This window comes from Hyperolius riggenbachi, chromosome 3 (genome assembly GCF_040937935.1).
Source record: "Hyperolius riggenbachi isolate aHypRig1 chromosome 3, aHypRig1.pri, whole genome shotgun sequence".
Classification (NCBI taxonomy): Eukaryota; Metazoa; Chordata; class Amphibia; order Anura; family Hyperoliidae; genus Hyperolius; species Hyperolius riggenbachi.
Genome location: NC_090648.1, coordinates 301,920,076 through 301,937,462, shown reverse-complemented (window position 1 = coordinate 301,937,462; position 17,387 = coordinate 301,920,076). Strand labels below are relative to the sequence as shown.

General features: G+C 47.4%; 1 protein-coding gene across 5 annotated transcripts in view; it reads right to left on the bottom strand.

The window, feature by feature from the left end:
• Positions 1-17,387, bottom strand: part of LOC137563736 (mitochondrial inner membrane protease ATP23 homolog) — an 82,913-nt gene that overhangs the window by 45,495 nt on the left and 20,031 nt on the right. For 4 of the 5 annotated variants that reach the window (XM_068276606.1, XM_068276608.1, XM_068276603.1 and 1 more), the window contains exons 4-6: positions 15,386-15,523; positions 9,363-9,446; positions 6,911-7,364 (exon numbers count right to left, since the gene is read on the bottom strand). In XM_068276606.1, the coding sequence (XP_068132707.1) occupies positions 7,161-7,364; positions 9,363-9,446; positions 15,386-15,523 (426 nt within the window). In that variant the 3' untranslated portion in view covers positions 6,911-7,160. Of the gene's footprint in view, positions 1-6,050; positions 6,146-6,910; positions 7,365-9,362; positions 9,447-15,385; positions 15,524-17,387 lie in introns of those variants that run through there. The other variant, XM_068276604.1, reaches the window with a different exon arrangement.

Here is a 17,387-nt window from a genome sequence, read left to right as displayed (position 1 = left end):
TTGTCTCTTTTTTTAGTGTAGAAAAATCACTAAAATCAAACCAGTGCAATACATACTGTATGTCATGTAAGTAGAGCAAGTATTTATCTACTTAAATATGTGTTATTTTTCCTGAGATAGTATGGCTCACAGCTCCTCTCTAAAGCAATACCAGTTGCCTGGCATTCCTGCTGATCCTCTGCCTCTAATACTTTTAAGGTGCGCACACACGCACTACCGGCGGCAACGACGGGTCCGTCAGACCCTCCCGCTGGGTGGACGTTCAGCCGACAGTAGTGCATGTGTACGCGCTGTCGGCGGACTAATAAGGCTGTTTCTGAACGACCCGCTAACGTGACACGAACCATGACGTGACACGGCCTGCCAATCAGCTGATGCTTCCACGCTGATGTCTCCACGCTGATCTGGAGTTGGATGCTCCAACGTGCCGCTTGCTCAGAGGCTGTATTACATCCACCGGCCTTCCTGGGGATTACTAAGTGCACACCACCGTTATACCTATTACAGAAGAATCAGGAACAGCCTTCTGACAAGCACATACTGTGCTGTTGAACTGTGCCAGATACCTGGAACTGTATAGAGGTATTTTGTTGTTTCCCACATCAATAGCACTGTTTGCTGCACAGGTTTTGGTGGTTAAAACAGCAGCTGGTCTGCACACTGTCCTATAAGACTGTGCATCAGCTTGTTCCTGGATGGCTATCTGAGTATTAGCGCACTGAAGCGGCAGTGTGAACCCACACACTGAAGATCATTAACGGTCTTCCTGGTATATCCATTGAAGAACTGTCTAGTGATCTGGAATTAACATTGTGGTGTATCCACCGATTATCCATATTGACTGTTAACTCCTTAGGGAGCCCTCATCCATTCATTAGGTTGCCTGAGTGAGTGAGGGTGCTTGTGTTTGTCAGCTGACAAGGCAGTTATACACGGCCGTATATTTTAAGGGGGGATAAGGTATTTTATATGCGGTTTTTAAGGTTCTCTATAATAATAGATATCTGTATGCAGACGTTTCCTTTAGTAATTTTGTGCTACGTAGATGTATACATCAGTCTTGAAAGAGGGGAACAGATGAGGAAGAAAGAGTGACAGGGGAATTGGGTTCCCAAAGAGGGACAGTTGGGAGCTATGGTGTAATTCAGACACTACTGCAGCCAAATAGTCCAGGGCTGCCAGGCAACTGGTATTGTTGATAAGGAAATAAATATTGCACCCTCCATATTCTTCAGTTGTCCTTTGAAGGTTATCCAAGCTTGGGGAAAAAAAAAAAAAAAAAAAAAAAAAAAAAAACATACCTGGGAATTTGTCCAGCCCATAGATGTCCATCTGGTCCAGCACCACAGTTCTGCTGCCCTCTAGGGTGCCACTGTGCCCTCCGTTAGATCACTGACCCCAGCTGGGTCACGGGCTTCTGCGTGCCTCACACAATCCCACTTCTGTGGCCGGAGTGTTATACGCTTTCCCAATTCAAGTCTTTGCAAACTGCATAAGCTCAGAGCCCTCCTGGCCAAAGGATTGTGATTGTGTGAGGCAGTGGTGCGAATGTGCATGAGCCTGCAACCGAACTGGGGTCAGTGACCTAATGGGAGGGGTCAGAGGCATCCTGGAGGGCAGGGCAGTTTCTCCAGTTTTGATGGAAGACATGGACTGAGGACTATGACAGCGTGGAATTTGTGTGGGTAAGTGTTCATGCAGGAAATAAGAGTTGCCAATTACTTATTGGGGTCTGTTATACTGTAAACCTCCACACATACAGTGCATCCGGAAAGTATTCATGGCGCTTCACTTTACCACATTTTGTTAGGTTACAGCCTTATTCCAAAATGGATTCAGTGCTCGTTCACACTGGAGGCTTTTTTTTTTTTAAAGCGTCTGCGATTTTTCAAAATCACCCTGAAAGTGCTTACACCATTTTATCCTATGCGCTAGTTCAGATTAGGACAATCCGTCCGCTTTCCGCTCAGAGAAGCGCTGCATAGACCATTTTCGTGGTGATTTTGCTACAATGGAATGTATAGGAAAAACACAAAACGCTCACAAAACTGCTTTGTGCAGCGATTGCGTTCGTGTTTTTAAGAATAAATACATTGTATTTATTATTTTCCGGATCAAAGAGTTCACTTCCTGACTGACGTCAGGAAGTGAAAACTGAATCGCTCTGCAAAAACGCTTACCAAAAACACCCAACGAACTGAAATCGCCAGCAAGGGGTACAAAAAAAACTAAACAACAACAAAAAAAAAAAAAAACGGTTCAAAAAATGTTCAACGCGAAAGACAACGCGATTGGAATGCAATGTGAACGAGGCCTCAATTCAATTTTTCCGCAGAATTCTACAAACACCCCCCATAATGTCAATGTAAATAACCTTGAGGTTTTGGCAAATTTATTAAAAATATTGAGAAAGCACATGAACAGAAGTATTCAAAGCCTTTGCTTCATAATTTTAAATTAGGGGAATCGACAAAGTATTATCATCCAGACATTAAGGCTCAGTCCACACTTGTCCGGTTCCAGATTGGATCCACGTCAAATGGATCAGTTTTTCTGAAAAACTGATCTGTTTGACACGTATCTGATTTGGATGTAGGGCATGTTGTGCGTCCATGTGTCTGTATATACGCGTCGGCTGCTCATCTGTCTTGCCACCACCGCTTGTCCTGCTGCTCGGCCCCTTCCACAGCCTGGAGACCAGCAGAAGCATAGCTCTCCATAGGCTGCAACAGGCCAATTCTACCTAGCAACAGGGAGAATTTTCATTGGTTCAGCATGAACCAATAAGAATTCTCTCTATTGCTGAGGATTCCCATTGGTCTATTGCAGCCCAATGGAGAATCCCCATGCTTCTGTTGGCCTCCGGGCTCTTCAGTATGGACCGAGCGGCGGTGATTGACAGCGGAGCGCTTGAGTACAACGTCATGAAGGCGACGGGATGCGGCTGAAATGGGTGATGCAGATGTGGCAACTAGCCTAGTGAGACAGTGTCCGTTCTCATAGGCTTGCATCGGACATATTTTCCCATCCAGTCCGGGAAAAAGTGTAAAATCTGGACTCCGTTACATTTTCTTTCCGTGCAACACGGATCCGTGTGCGACCGGTGTTTCTGCATGAGAGGGAGCAGGTCCTATTTTTAACATAGGATCCGCTTTCTGCAGAGCTTAAAAACGTATTCCACGGATACGTTTTTAAAACAAAATGGGAAATTGAGGACACTTGCTCTAGTAAAAGTGCCAACACTTCAAGAAATTACTTAACTCAGATTGTAACCAAACCAACCAGGGGAGATGCTCTGCTTGATTTGGTCATTTCAAATCGACCAGATGTTATATCTGGTTAAAGAACATTTGGGAAATTGTGAACATAACTTAACAACATTTGACCTACAGTACTACTCAATAACTCAATAGGGTTGAGAATAAGGGGACAACTAAAAATATGTATTTTAAAAAGGCTAACTTTAAGAAGCTCAGGTACTCTCCAAAACGGCAGGGATAGTAAATTACAGGGCAAGGACACTGAAAGTAAACGGTAATCTTTCAAACAGAGTCTTAAAGTGTACTAGAGCAGAAAAAAAAGATTTTATACATACCTGGGGCTTCCTCCAGCCCCATCCACCTGGATCGCTCCCACATCGCCTTCTTCCACTGCCCGCAGCTACGAGAACCGGGTCCCGGCACTTCAGTCAGTCGGAGCCAGTCTTGCGTAAGAGAAGTGTGCTGTTTGCGTATCTCTCCGGCCGCTGCTGGAGAGACACTGTATATAGAGGACGCACTTCTCCTGCGTAGGCTGCCTCCGATGATGTCAGTGACGGGATCCGGTTCGGGCTGTGGGCAGCGGAGGACTGTGGTGTGGGAGCGATTTTATTTATTATTTATTTATAAAGCGCCAACATATTCCGTGGCGCTGTACAATGTAAGAAAACAAACAAGGGATACCTAATGATACAGACAATGATATACATCAAATATGAACTCTGATACAAAATGCAGCACTGCTGATTACAATTGCAAATTTAACATGATGACTAAAATGTAGAAATGTATAACAGAGTGCAAGCAATTAAATTAATAACATTCCATGACACAAAAGGGTGAGAGCCCTGCCCTTGCGAGCTTACAATCTAAATCCAGTCGGATGAGGCTGGAGGAAGCCCCAGGTATGTATAAAATGTTTTAATAAGGTCAGCTCTGAGTCACTTTAATGACTATGGTAGCATGTACATACCTTAGGGGGAAAAAATTCTAGATCTAAAAAAGGCCAGTATGGATTAATAATACTGTCTTAGACATGAAAAAGTGTAACAAAAATGTCTTTAATGCCCTAAAGAATGAGGGACTGCATCTGCACTAAACAATTATAGGCAATGTACCAAAAACTGCAAAAAAAATAATCAGACTTGCAAAAACTGAGTTCAAAGATGGGCAACTAAATTAATCATGGAAGATCTCACTAACCAAAAAAGGTTGGACAAACTGGGCTTGTGTAGCTTGGAAAAAAGGCGAGAGAGGTGACCTGATTAACATGTATAAATACATCAGAGACGGCAGTCCCTAGCGTCGCACAACAGACAAGGGGAAATTATCTACGTATGGAGGGAAACCGTTTTGTGCCATCTATTTAGAAAGGGGTCCTCCACAGTGAGGACCAGTGCACACCAAAAAGTGCTAGCGTAATCGCAAACGCTCAGCACTTTTTGAAGTGATTTATATAGGCGATTCTAGGCATGTGCCTAGTGATTTTCTAATCATGCCTAATGATTTTTGGAGTGTTTTAGTGTAGTGGTTTTTTATTTTTTGTTACAGTAGAGCTGTAACTGAACAGCTTCTGTAACAAAAAAACGCTTGAAAAATTGATCTAGGGCTTTTTTAGAGTGATTTTCCACTTTCCTATACTTAAAGCGGAATGAAACCCAGCATTTCTACTTTGCTCTAATAGATTATTTACAGCATATTATATACAACCAGCATTTTTTTTTACTAGAACTGCATTCAAAGGGTTACACACAGGCTTTAGAAGCTTCTGAACTTTACATGTTACCTTGTGCTTAACTGTATCAAGTGAGAAATGTAAACAAAGCCTTCTCACACACTGTGGGGTCCCCTGAACCAAGTCAGACAAGCATAAATGCTTTCTGATGCTTTCTGGTTAAGTTAGAGGATGAATAAAGCAGTTATAAATAAAATGCAAAGTCAGCTCTCAGAGTAAAATTCGTACTTTAGAAATGTATGATTTCTAAATGAATAATAATACTTATGCACAAAAGCAAATATGATAACCGTATGGCATATAAAAAAGGTAGGAAAACATGTTTTTATTGAATATTATGTCAGGGTTTTATACCGCTTTAACATTGAGGCTGAATTGCCTCAGAAATCAGCAAAAAATGCTGCAGGACCTGCGTCTGCGGGAAAAAAAAAAAAAAATTCCTCTGGTGTGCTCCATCCCATTTAAATACATTAGCCAAGCGCTTTTCAAAGCGCAAGCGTTTTAAAAAGCGATCAGAAGCGCTCTTGGTGTGCACCAGCCCTGAGAGTGGTTACATTTTGGAATATCTTACATCAGGAAGTAGTAATGGCAAACTCTAGATCTTCATTTAAAGAGGCTTTAGATGTTTTCCTTACATTGAAGGGCATCCATGGATAATTCCCAGCAGAGTTGATCCAGGGATTTATCTGCCATCTGGAGTCGGGAAGAAATGTTTTCCTTTTAAGGCTAATTGGCACAGGCCTTGTAAGGATTTTTGCTTTCCCCTGGATCAACTGGGATATGTGCGTGTTCAGGATGGTGATTTTTCCCCCATTTCTGGTTGAACTTGATGGAGAGAGGTCTTCTTTTTTTTTTTAACCAAACTGTTACAAATGTGACAGCAGCCGTGACAGCCTTTTGTGCGCCATCCTGTATTTACAGTATTGATGGAAAAATACTGAGGGCTGCGACATGGGGCCAGGAATTTAATGCATGAAATTATATAGGGATAGAGGATAAGAAAGTATTCTGAGAAATATTGAGCAGCATTTTGAACAGTAACAAATTCTGTTACTAACCTCCTATGACCAGATGGCCAACAGAAGCTGTATACTGATGGATGAAGGGCATGGCTCACATTATGATTCAAGCTGAAGTCTTAATACATGCACATCTATAATAAGGGAAATTTTAGAGCAATGAAAATAATTACGCTAAAATTAGACATGGTTTTTTCGCATGATAGCAAAATGCACAACATTTTCAAGTCTGAGTTGCTTTGAAGGATTTGGACACAACTAGAGGTTAACAAATGTATAACTCAAGTGATACAGCAACTTGCATGGTACATAATGAATGAACATAAATTCATAACAGGCATTATGTAAAATGCACTGGAATGCTCTCGTCAGACATTCAATGCAAGTTTAGATTTAATAAATACTTAACCTCCTAAACATGGATGTGCAAGCATATCGAATATAATGATCTAATCAACAGGTGCATTGTGCTTTTATAAACAGCAGCACGTTTGCAATGTATGCTACCTGCTGGATGGGCACTTTCATTAAAATACAGTGCCTGATGAGACACTGCAGTAAACTAAAGACCCTTGCAAGCCTGATTAATTTTTTACTGTTCTTAACTGTAAATGGCGTTATTTTTTAATCAATTGTAAAGGAGGAGAGTCCAGTGGGGGATAAACAGCCACATAGCTTTATACTGCATGCAATGGTACAATGCCAGGTAGTACAGAGATTTCATCAATTCTCAATGAGATTTCTGCAATGTGGCAAAACAATCACTAGGCCCATGTTTAATTTTTCCAACTGGGTGGTAATCGATCGCTTTCCTCGTCAACCATGTATGGCAAGCTCTAACTTAGCATGAAACTCTTGGCATAGATTACCTATTTATGAAATATAAAAACTGACCCAAGTTTTCAGGGAAAGAATTAGTATTTTATTACAATTCCACAATTATTTTAAGCAATATTAAATACAAAGTAGAACTATGTTTAAAACAAAAAAAAGTTTTTAGTCTAGAGTTTGGGAAAGGATTGAATTTTCCAGGTTTACTGTACAGAGACAGTAAAAATATAAAAGTCCCAGCAATAGTCCAATCTAAAGAAAATTGTAGTAGTAGATCCATGTTTGAAATCTTTGAGAAGTCAGGCTGCATCCGGTCACTCATAGATCAGCATAATACAGTCTTGGATTCTTGTGCTCTTTGTAGGCCATGTTTGCAGAAGTTCTGTTGAAGGGAATTCGCCCAAATGGCCGCCGGTCTTTGAAACATGGTTCAAAAACTTCATCTACAGCCTTTTCTGCAGCCTCCTTGCTGACATTCCGGGCAGCTAAAATGGACCTGATAGCTCGGTCTCGAACACACGCCTAAAGTACAGGTTAATTAATTTTCTGTATGGAAGACATACAGTGCATCTGGAAAGTATTCACACCTCATCACTTTAATTTTTTTTATGTTACAGCCTTGTTATGTTACAGCCTTCCAAAATTAATTAAATTCATTTTTTTTCTGCAGAATTCTACACATCACCTAATAATAACAATGTGAAAAAAGTTGACTTGGTTTTGGCAAATGTATTAAAAAATAAATAAAAAAAATTGAGAAAGCACAAACACTTGAAATAAACTACATTTTAAATTGTGGACCCTATTGAATTTTAAATATTTCTACATGAATAAAAAATTAAAAGGTGAACTCTTTTCATGCTAGTTCTAAAACGAAATAATGAGAACCCAATTAACCTCCCTGGCGGTAACCCCAACCTAAGCCTGGTGTAGGAAAAAAGAGCTGCGAGCGGTAAGCCCGAGCTCAGGTTGGGGTAGGGAATTCCCACAATTGCATGCTGTTTAGGAGTCCCGCGCACGATCCGCACTGTGCAGCAAGACTCCAGCCTCTGTCCCCGGCTGTCTGCAGCCTCTCCTGTGCGCCAGGATCCCCACATCCTCGCTCTTGTTCCTGGCAGCCAATCAGTGCAGCGGAGGGGCGTAACTAAATTTAAAGCGGACATGAACATTTTTTTTATGCTCAGGAAAAGTGTATTTTATGTATATACATGCATATACATATATACACATGTTTACATGTTGCCGCCTGCACTGACTTCTGCCTGGATTTTGACTACTCTCCGCCTGCCTTATTTGTACAGTTTCACAATTTTTTAAGTTTATTCATACATTTTATGAATTCAACAAATTTGTGTTCTAGTCTTTTATTCATATGCAGAATGTTTACAAGACTTTTATTCTGGCATATTTTGGTGAGTTATGACTTAAGATTTGGAGGCCTAGAATTCTTGAAAAACAATGTACCGCTTCTCAATTCCAGGCAGAAATGCACCGCCAGGGAGGTTAAACAAACAAGGCCAAGGTATTATATCCTAGTTATGAGTAAAATGATTCAAAGTTTTGTATCTGTGTGTAGCAATCCTCTGGGATCATCAGTTAATTTGGAGGGAAAAGTAATGTAAGATGTTTCAATCAATGCGATGTTAATTAGGAGTGTGTGAGCAAGACCCTGTATTGTTTCTAGAACAGAAATGTGGGTCTTCACAAACCAAGTCTTCAGGGAACATGTTTGTGACCGTGGCAGGGAGCGCACTGCGCACGGGTATAACATCACTGCACATGATTATTAAGCCCAGTAACACATGCTGCATCCAGAGACTGTTCAGAGAGGTTGTGAATGGCAAATTCCAAATAGGTGACCATGCCCACAATTTAGCCCCACCCACAACTCTCCTTAACCTCTCTGGCATTCAATTTCCCCAGGATTTCTGTGCAAAAAGTGATCCAATTAATTTTCATAACCTTTTTTTTTTCTGTAACTTGCCAAAATGTGTCAAGCAAGGGTCTAGTATACAGTGCAGGAGAGTATTGATGTGCATGCACATCAATGCTGTTCACAGCATGTTTTGTATTGACATGTATAACAGTCAATACCGCCAGAGAGGATAAAAGTGCACTACTGACTGCCTCCAAAATTTTGAGTGTCCAGATTTTTTCCCACCTTTTGTTTGTGAAAATATGGAAATTAGGTTGGCAACCCTGTTCACAGTCCCCAGATTTGCCCCACTATTGCTGAGCAGGCACAGTGGCCCGCCGACTCACTTGGCCGAAAACAAAACTAAGCCACAGCAGGGTACTGGAGCATCGTCAAGGACTGGCGAGGGCACAAGGCGGATGCAGGAGGCTTGGGGAAGCCCCAGGTAAGTGAAACCTTTTTATTTTTTATTTTTATTTTTTTTAACTAAGTAAAGGTTCTCTTTAACAGTTGTCTCTGAAGATTATTATTACCTCCTGCAGCCCATTCAAGTACTGTATCCTAGTTACTACAAAAAAATAAAATAAAAAATAAAAAAAACATACCTGGTGGTGTTGCTTTAGACCAAAATGTAATCGAGATACTTCATTAGCAAAAGTACAATCTCCACTGAGGTTGGCAGCTCTAATCTATAAAAGGGAAAAAAAGAGCAAAGTCTATACATAGTACGCACAGTCGATACAAGTTTACAGTTTTTTGTGGTTTTATAAAACATGGACGTTAAAGGACCACTAGCGGGGAAAAAGGATGCAGTTAAAATCTGACATAACTGACAGGTTTTGGACTAGTCCATCTCCTCATGGGGGTTTCTCCGGGCTTTCTCTGTTTTAAAAAGCATTTCCACTATTTTGTCAGTTAGACTTAGGAACTGCCGTTCAGGAAATGCTTATAAAAACAAAGAAAACCCTGAGAATCCCCTATGAGAACATGGACAAGCCCAAAACCTGTCGGTTCTGTCAGATTTTAACTGCTTACTTTTTTCGTTGGGAGTGGTCCATTAGGCCCAACTCCAAACAAATTTCCAAGTCCTGTGTAAACACTCAATGGCAGTTAGTTATATAAAGACACTTTTTAAGTCAATCTCCGGCCTCCAAAATTGGACAATATTGCTTCAGTGTGGCTGAATACTTAATACTGTAGCGGGAGAGGCAGTGCAGGAGAGGCAGCGCAGAGGCCCAAGGCACGAGAGGCAGCGCAGAGGCCCAAGGCACGAGAGGCAGCGCAGAGGCCCAAGGCACGAGAGGCAGCGCAGAGGCCCAAGGCACGAGAGGCAGCGCAGAGGCCCAAGGCACGAGAGGCAGCGCAGAGGCCCAAGGCACGAGAGGCAGCGCAGAGGCCCAAGGCACGAGAGGCAGCGCAGAGGCCCAAGGCACGAGAGGCAGCGCAGAGGCCCAAGGCACGAGAGGCAGCGCAGAGGCCCAAGGCACGAGAGGCAGCGCAGAGGCCCAAGGCACGAGAGGCAGCGCAGAGGCCCAAGGCACGAGAGGCAGCGCAGAGGCCCAAGGCACGAGAGGCAGCGCAGAGGCCCAAGGCACGAGAGGCAGCGCAGAGGCCCAAGGCACGAGAGGCAGCGCAGAGGCCCAAGGCACGAGAGGCAGCGCAGAGGCCCAAGGCACGAGAGGCAGCGCAGAGGCCCAAGGCACGAGAGGCAGCGCAGAGGCCCAAGGCACGAGAGGCAGCGCAGAGGCCCAAGGCACGAGAGGCAGCGCAGAGGCCCAAGGCACGAGAGGCAGCGCAGAGGCCCAAGGCACGAGAGGCAGCGCAGAGGCCCAAGGCACGAGAGGCAGCGCAGAGGCCCAAGGCACGAGAGGCAGCGCAGAGGCCCAAGGCACGAGAGGCAGCGCAGAGGCCCAAGGCACGAGAGGCAGCGCAGAGGCCCAAGGCACGAGAGGCAGCGCAGAGGCCCAAGGCACGAGAGGCAGCGCAGAGGCCCAAGGCACGAGAGGCAGCGCAGAGGCCCAAGGCACGAGAGGCAGCGCAGAGGCCCAAGGCACGAGAGGCAGCGCAGAGGCCCAAGGCACGAGAGGCAGCGCAGAGGCCCAAGGCACGAGAGGCAGCGCAGAGGCCCAAGGCACGAGAGGCAGCGCAGAGGCCCAAGGCACGAGAGGCAGCGCAGAGGCCCAAGGCACGAGAGGCAGCGCAGAGGCCCAAGGCACGAGAGGCAGCGCAGAGGCCCAAGGCACGAGAGGCAGCGCAGAGGCCCAAGGCACGAGAGGCAGCGCAGAGGCCCAAGGCACGAGAGGCAGCGCAGAGGCCCAAGGCACGAGAGGCAGCGCAGAGGCCCAAGGCACGAGAGGCAGCGCAGAGGCCCAAGGCACGAGAGGCAGCGCAGAGGCCCAAGGCACGAGAGGCAGCGCAGAGGCCCAAGGCACGAGAGGCAGCGCAGAGGCCCAAGGCACGAGAGGCAGCGCAGAGGCCCAAGGCACGAGAGGCAGCGCAGAGGCCCAAGGCACGAGAGGCAGCGCAGAGGCCCAAGGCACGAGAGGCAGCGCAGAGGCCCAAGGCACGAGAGGCAGCGCAGAGGCCCAAGGCACGAGAGGCAGCGCAGAGGCCCAAGGCACGAGAGGCAGCGCAGAGGCCCAAGGCACGAGAGGCAGCGCAGAGGCCCAAGGCACGAGAGGCAGCGCAGAGGCCCAAGGCACGAGAGGCAGCGCAGAGGCCCAAGGCACGAGAGGCAGCGCAGAGGCCCAAGGCACGAGAGGCAGCGCAGAGGCCCAAGGCACGAGAGGCAGCGCAGAGGCCCAAGGCACGAGAGGCAGCGCAGAGGCCCAAGGCACGAGAGGCAGCGCAGAGGCCCAAGGCACGAGAGGCAGCGCAGAGGCCCAAGGCACGAGAGGCAGCGCAGAGGCCCAAGGCACGAGAGGCAGCGCAGAGGCCCAAGGCACGAGAGGCAGCGCAGAGGCCCAAGGCACGAGAGGCAGCGCAGAGGCCCAAGGCACGAGAGGCAGCGCAGAGGCCCAAGGCACGAGAGGCAGCGCAGAGGCCCAAGGCACGAGAGGCAGCGCAGAGGCCCAAGGCACGAGAGGCAGCGCAGAGGCCCAAGGCACGAGAGGCAGCGCAGAGGCCCAAGGCACGAGAGGCAGCGCAGAGGCCCAAGGCACGAGAGGCAGCGCAGAGGCCCAAGGCACGAGAGGCAGCGCAGAGGCCCAAGGCACGAGAGGCAGCGCAGAGGCCCAAGGCACGAGAGGCAGCGCAGAGGCCCAAGGCACGAGAGGCAGCGCAGAGGCCCAAGGCACGAGAGGCAGCGCAGAGGCCCAAGGCACGAGAGGCAGCGCAGAGGCCCAAGGCACGAGAGGCAGCGCAGAGGCCCAAGGCACGAGAGGCAGCGCAGAGGCCCAAGGCACGAGAGGCAGCGCAGAGGCCCAAGGCACGAGAGGCAGCGCAGAGGCCCAAGGCACGAGAGGCAGCGCAGAGGCCCAAGGCACGAGAGGCAGCGCAGAGGCCCAAGGCACGAGAGGCAGCGCAGAGGCCCAAGGCACGAGAGGCAGCGCAGAGGCCCAAGGCACGAGAGGCAGCGCAGAGGCCCAAGGCACGAGAGGCAGCGCAGAGGCCCAAGGCACGAGAGGCAGCGCAGAGGCCCAAGGCACGAGAGGCAGCGCAGAGGCCCAAGGCACGAGAGGCAGCGCAGAGGCCCAAGGCACGAGAGGCAGCGCAGAGGCCCAAGGCACGAGAGGCAGCGCAGAGGCCCAAGGCACGAGAGGCAGCGCAGAGGCCCAAGGCACGAGAGGCAGCGCAGAGGCCCAAGGCACGAGAGGCAGCGCAGAGGCCCAAGGCACGAGAGGCAGCGCAGAGGCCCAAGGCACGAGAGGCAGCGCAGAGGCCCAAGGCACGAGAGGCAGCGCAGAGGCCCAAGGCACGAGAGGCAGCGCAGAGGCCCAAGGCACGAGAGGCAGCGCAGAGGCCCAAGGCACGAGAGGCAGCGCAGAGGCCCAAGGCACGAGAGGCAGCGCAGAGGCCCAAGGCACGAGAGGCAGCGCAGAGGCCCAAGGCACGAGAGGCAGCGCAGAAGCCCAAGGCACGAGAGGCAGCGCAGAAGCCCAAGGCACGAGAGGCAGCGCAGAAGCCCAAGGCACGAGAGGCAGCGCAGAAGCCCAAGGCACAAGAGGCAGCGCAGAAGCCCAAGGCACGAGAGGCAGCGCAGAAGCCCAAGGCACGAGAGGCAGCGCAGAAGCCCAAGGCACGAGAGGCAGCGCAGAAGCCCAAGGCACGAGAGGCAGCGCAGAAGCCCAAGGCACGAGAGGCAGCGCAGAAGCCCAAGGCACGAGAGGCAGCGCAGAAGCCCAGAGCAGCAGAGGCAGCGCAGAAGCCCAGAGCAGCAGAGGCAGCGCAGAAGCCCAGAGCAGCAGAGGCAGCGCAGAAGCCCAGAGCAGCAGAGGCAGCGCAGAAGCCCAGAGCAGCAGAGGCAGCGCAGAAGCCCAGAGCAGCAGAGGCAGCGCAGAAGCCCAGAGCAGCAGAGGCAGCGCAGAAGCCCAGAGCAGCAGAGGCAGCGCAGAAGCCCAGAGCAGCAGAGGCAGCGCAGAAGCCCAGAGCAGCAGAGGCAGCGCAGAAGCCCAGAGCAGCAGAGGCAGCACAGAAGCCCAGAGCAGAAGAGGCAGCACAGAAGCCCAGAGCAGCAGAGGCAGCACAGAAGCCCAGAGCAGGAGAGGCAGCACAGAAGCCCAGAGCAGCAGAGGCAGCACAGAAGCCCAGAGCAGCAGAGGCAGCACAGAAGCCCAGAGCAGCAGAGGCAGCACAGAAGCCCAGAGCAGGAGAGGCAGCACAGAAGCCCAGAGCAGGAGAGGCAGCACAGAAGCCCAGAGCAGGAGAGGCAGCACAGAAGCCCAGAGCAGGAGAGGCAGCACAGAAGCCCAGAGCAGGAGAGGCAGCACAGAAGCCCAGAGCAGGAGAGGCAGCACAGAAGCCCAGAGCAGGAGAGGCAGCACAGAAGCCCAGAGCAGGAGAGGCAGCACAGAAGCCCAGAGCAGGAGAGGCAGCACAGAAGCCCAGAGCAGGAGAGGCAGCACAGAAGCCCAGAGCAGGAGAGGCAGCACAGAAGCCCAGAGCAGGAGAGGCAGCACAGAAGCCCAGAGCAGGAGAGGCAGCACAGAAGCCCAGAGCATGTTCAGAAATGCGTTGACATAGAGGTCGTGTAGTAATGTTCAGAAATGCGTTGACGTAGAGGTCGTGTAGTACAACCTACATACTGCAACCCGCAAATGGTGCAACCGACAAGATAGACTACATAATTTGTATTGCAATTTATATATTGCTTAATCTGAAATTTCGTCCCATTGGAGGTGGAGACTATCTCTCGAGTCGCACCATGCACGGTACAATACCTGCAGGTATTATACCCACATTTGAAAGAACCTGTGTAGGTTAACCACGTGGGAACCTTTTTCTCCAAACTAGAGAAAAGGCTTGGGGAGAGCTGGGACCCCAGGGTAGGAGCTTTGGATCCGAGTGCAGAATGGGTAAGTATTTCTTGACTATATTAACAATTTGGTTGTATTCTAAACTATATGGGGTTGTAAAAGTCAATCCCCTCTTTTTACATCCCGGTCTGCAACCAGAACCTGTATGCAGCAGTTCAAAGCGGTTTTTATGGTATACTTGTTTTTTGGCTCTTTTTAAACTGCGGTCGTAGCCCCTATCCTGAAGTCGCTGCTCCAAGGCCAGCTCCCTCTCCATATCCCTAGAATCAGAGCAGTTTCTGGCTGCTTTCAATAATTCACCGTAGGGGATTGCCCTCAAGGTGTGTTTGGGATGGCAACTGGTTGCCAGGAGTAAGGAATTTCCTGCACAGGCCTTTCGATAAGTTCTGGTAACTATTCTATTTGATGTCAGTGAACCACACAGGGTCAAATCCAAATAGTTGACCTCTGAGGGGGTCACAACAAATAGTAAATGACAAATTAAGGTCATTTTCATTACAATAAGTGAGAAAATCTGTGACAAGATCCGAGGGGCTCTTCATTGCATTGTAACTCCAATGCAATGAAAGAAAGACCAGGTCTCCACCTGGATTTAGGCCTACTGGCCAGTTTATTGCAAGTAACACATTGCAAAGCACAACAGTGCTTGTAGAAAAGACAGTCATTGCAGTAAAGCTGGGTATACACCATGCAATTTTCCCTTCAGATCAGATTCTAGTGAGAGATCAGATTGATATTCAGATCTGACATCGATCAGATATAGCATAGAATACACACAAGCAATGTTTTCAAAAACATTTTATAAAATTTTTGATCATATTTCAGAATCGATCGATAATGAATTGAAAAAACATGCACATGGAACAATAGCCAGTATTTCAATCAATTTTCAGCATGCCCGATGTGCTTCTGGTCAAGAAAGAGATTGATTTTGATCTCCCTCCCTGGCAGCCAGTAGGAAGTATTGTTTCCCAATCCAATCATTTTCTTGATTGGAATTAGGGTCTGAAGTGAAAATTGCATGGTGTGTACTCCACCATTATACAAACCTAGCTGAAGTTCTAACCCTCCCATCACTGGGCTGCAATACTTTTCCAGTGTATCCAGTTATACTGAATTATTAACTTGTTTATTACTCCCACTAGGGTGCTTACCTCAGAACAAGCTAAGTGTTTGATATTACGTAAAAAATCCACATCTGCACGACAATGATCATACGCATGGATTAACTCATGTGTAAGCATTCTGTCCATATCTCGCTGATTTGAAACAGTATTTTGACATATGACAACCTGCAAGAGAGTTAAAAACAAAGGGAATTTAAGCAAATATTATAATTGGATTTAACAAAAATGAGAAACAACATACACAAATCTTCAACACAATACAGTGGCTTGCAAAAGTATTCGGCCCCCTTGAAGTTTTCCACATTTTGTCACATTACTGCCACAAACATAATTCAATTTTATTGGAATTCCACGTGAAAGACCAATACAAAGTGGTGTACACATGAGAAGTGGAATGAAAATCATACATCATTCCAAACATTTTTTACAAATAAATAACTGCAAAGTGGGGTGCGCGTAATTATTCAGCCCCCGAGTCAATACTTTGTAGAACCACCTTTTGCTGCAATTACAGCTGCCAGTCTTTTAGGGTATGTCTCTACCAGCTTTGCACATCTAGACACTGAAATCCTTGCCCATTCTTCTTTGCAAAACAGCTCCAGCTCAGTCAGATTAGATGGACAGCGTTTGTGAACAGCAGTTTTCAGATCTTGCCACAGATTCTCGATTGGATTTAGATCTGGAATTTGACTGGGCCATTCTAACACATGGATATGTTTGGTTTTAAACCATTCCATTGTTGCCCTGGCTTTATGTTTAGGGTCGTTGTCCTGCTGGAAGGTGAACCTCCGCCCCAGTCTCAAGTCTATAGCAGACTCCAAGAGGTTTTCTTCCAAGTTTGGCCTGTATTTGGCTACATACATCTTCCCATCGACTCTGACCAGCTTCCCTGTCCCTGCTGAAAAGAAGCACCCCCACAGCATGATTCTGCCACCACCATATTTGACAGTGAGGATGGTGTGTTCAGAGTGATGTGCAGTGTTAGTTTTCCACCACACATAGTGTTTTGCATTTTGGCCAGAAAGTTCCATTGTGGTCTCATCTGACCAGAGCACCTTCTTCCACATGTTTGCTGTGTCCCCCACATGGCTTGTGGCAAACTGCAAATGGGGATTTCCTATGCTTTTCTGTTCACAATGGCTTTCTTCTTGCCACCCTTCCATAAAGGCCAGCTTTGTGCAGTGCATGACTAATAGTTGTCCTATGGACAGAGTCTCCCACCTGAGCTGTAGATCTCTGCAGCTCGTCCAGAGTCACCTTGGGCCTCTTGACTGCATTTCTGATCAGCGCTCTCCTTGTTCGGCCTGTGAGTTTAGGTGGACGGCCTTGTCTTGGTAGGTTTACAGTTGTGCCATACTCCTTCCATTTCTGAATGATCGATTGAACAGTGCTCCGTGGGATGTTCAAGGCTTTGGAAATCTTTTTGTAGCCTAAGCCTGCTTTAAATTTCTTAATAACTTTATCCCTGACCTGCCTGGTGTGTTCTTTTGACTTCATGGTGTTGTTGCTCCCAATATTCTCTTAGACAACCTCTGAGGCCGTCATAGAGCAGCTGTATTTGTACTGACATTAGATTACACACAGGTGCACTCTAGTCATTAGCACTCATCAGGCAATGTCTATGGGCAACTGACTGCACTCAGAACAAAGGGGGCTGCATAATTACGCACACCCCCCTTTGCAGTTATTGATTTTTAAAAAGTGTTTGGAATCATGTATGATTTTTGTTCCACTTCTCACGTGTACACCACTTTGTATTGGTCTTTCACGTGGAATTTCAATCAAATTTATTCATGTTTGTGGCAGTAATGTGACAAAATGTGGAAAACGTCAAGGGGGCCGAATACTTTTGCAAGCCACTGTAGAAACAAATACATACAGTGACAAATACATACAGTGACAAAGGAGCAACAAAATGTTTGGAAAGGTGAAAAGCAGCTATAGACTGCCACCTAATATTTATTATTTATTGTATTTATAAAGCGCCAACATATTACACAGCGCTGGACATTAGATAAGGTTACAGACA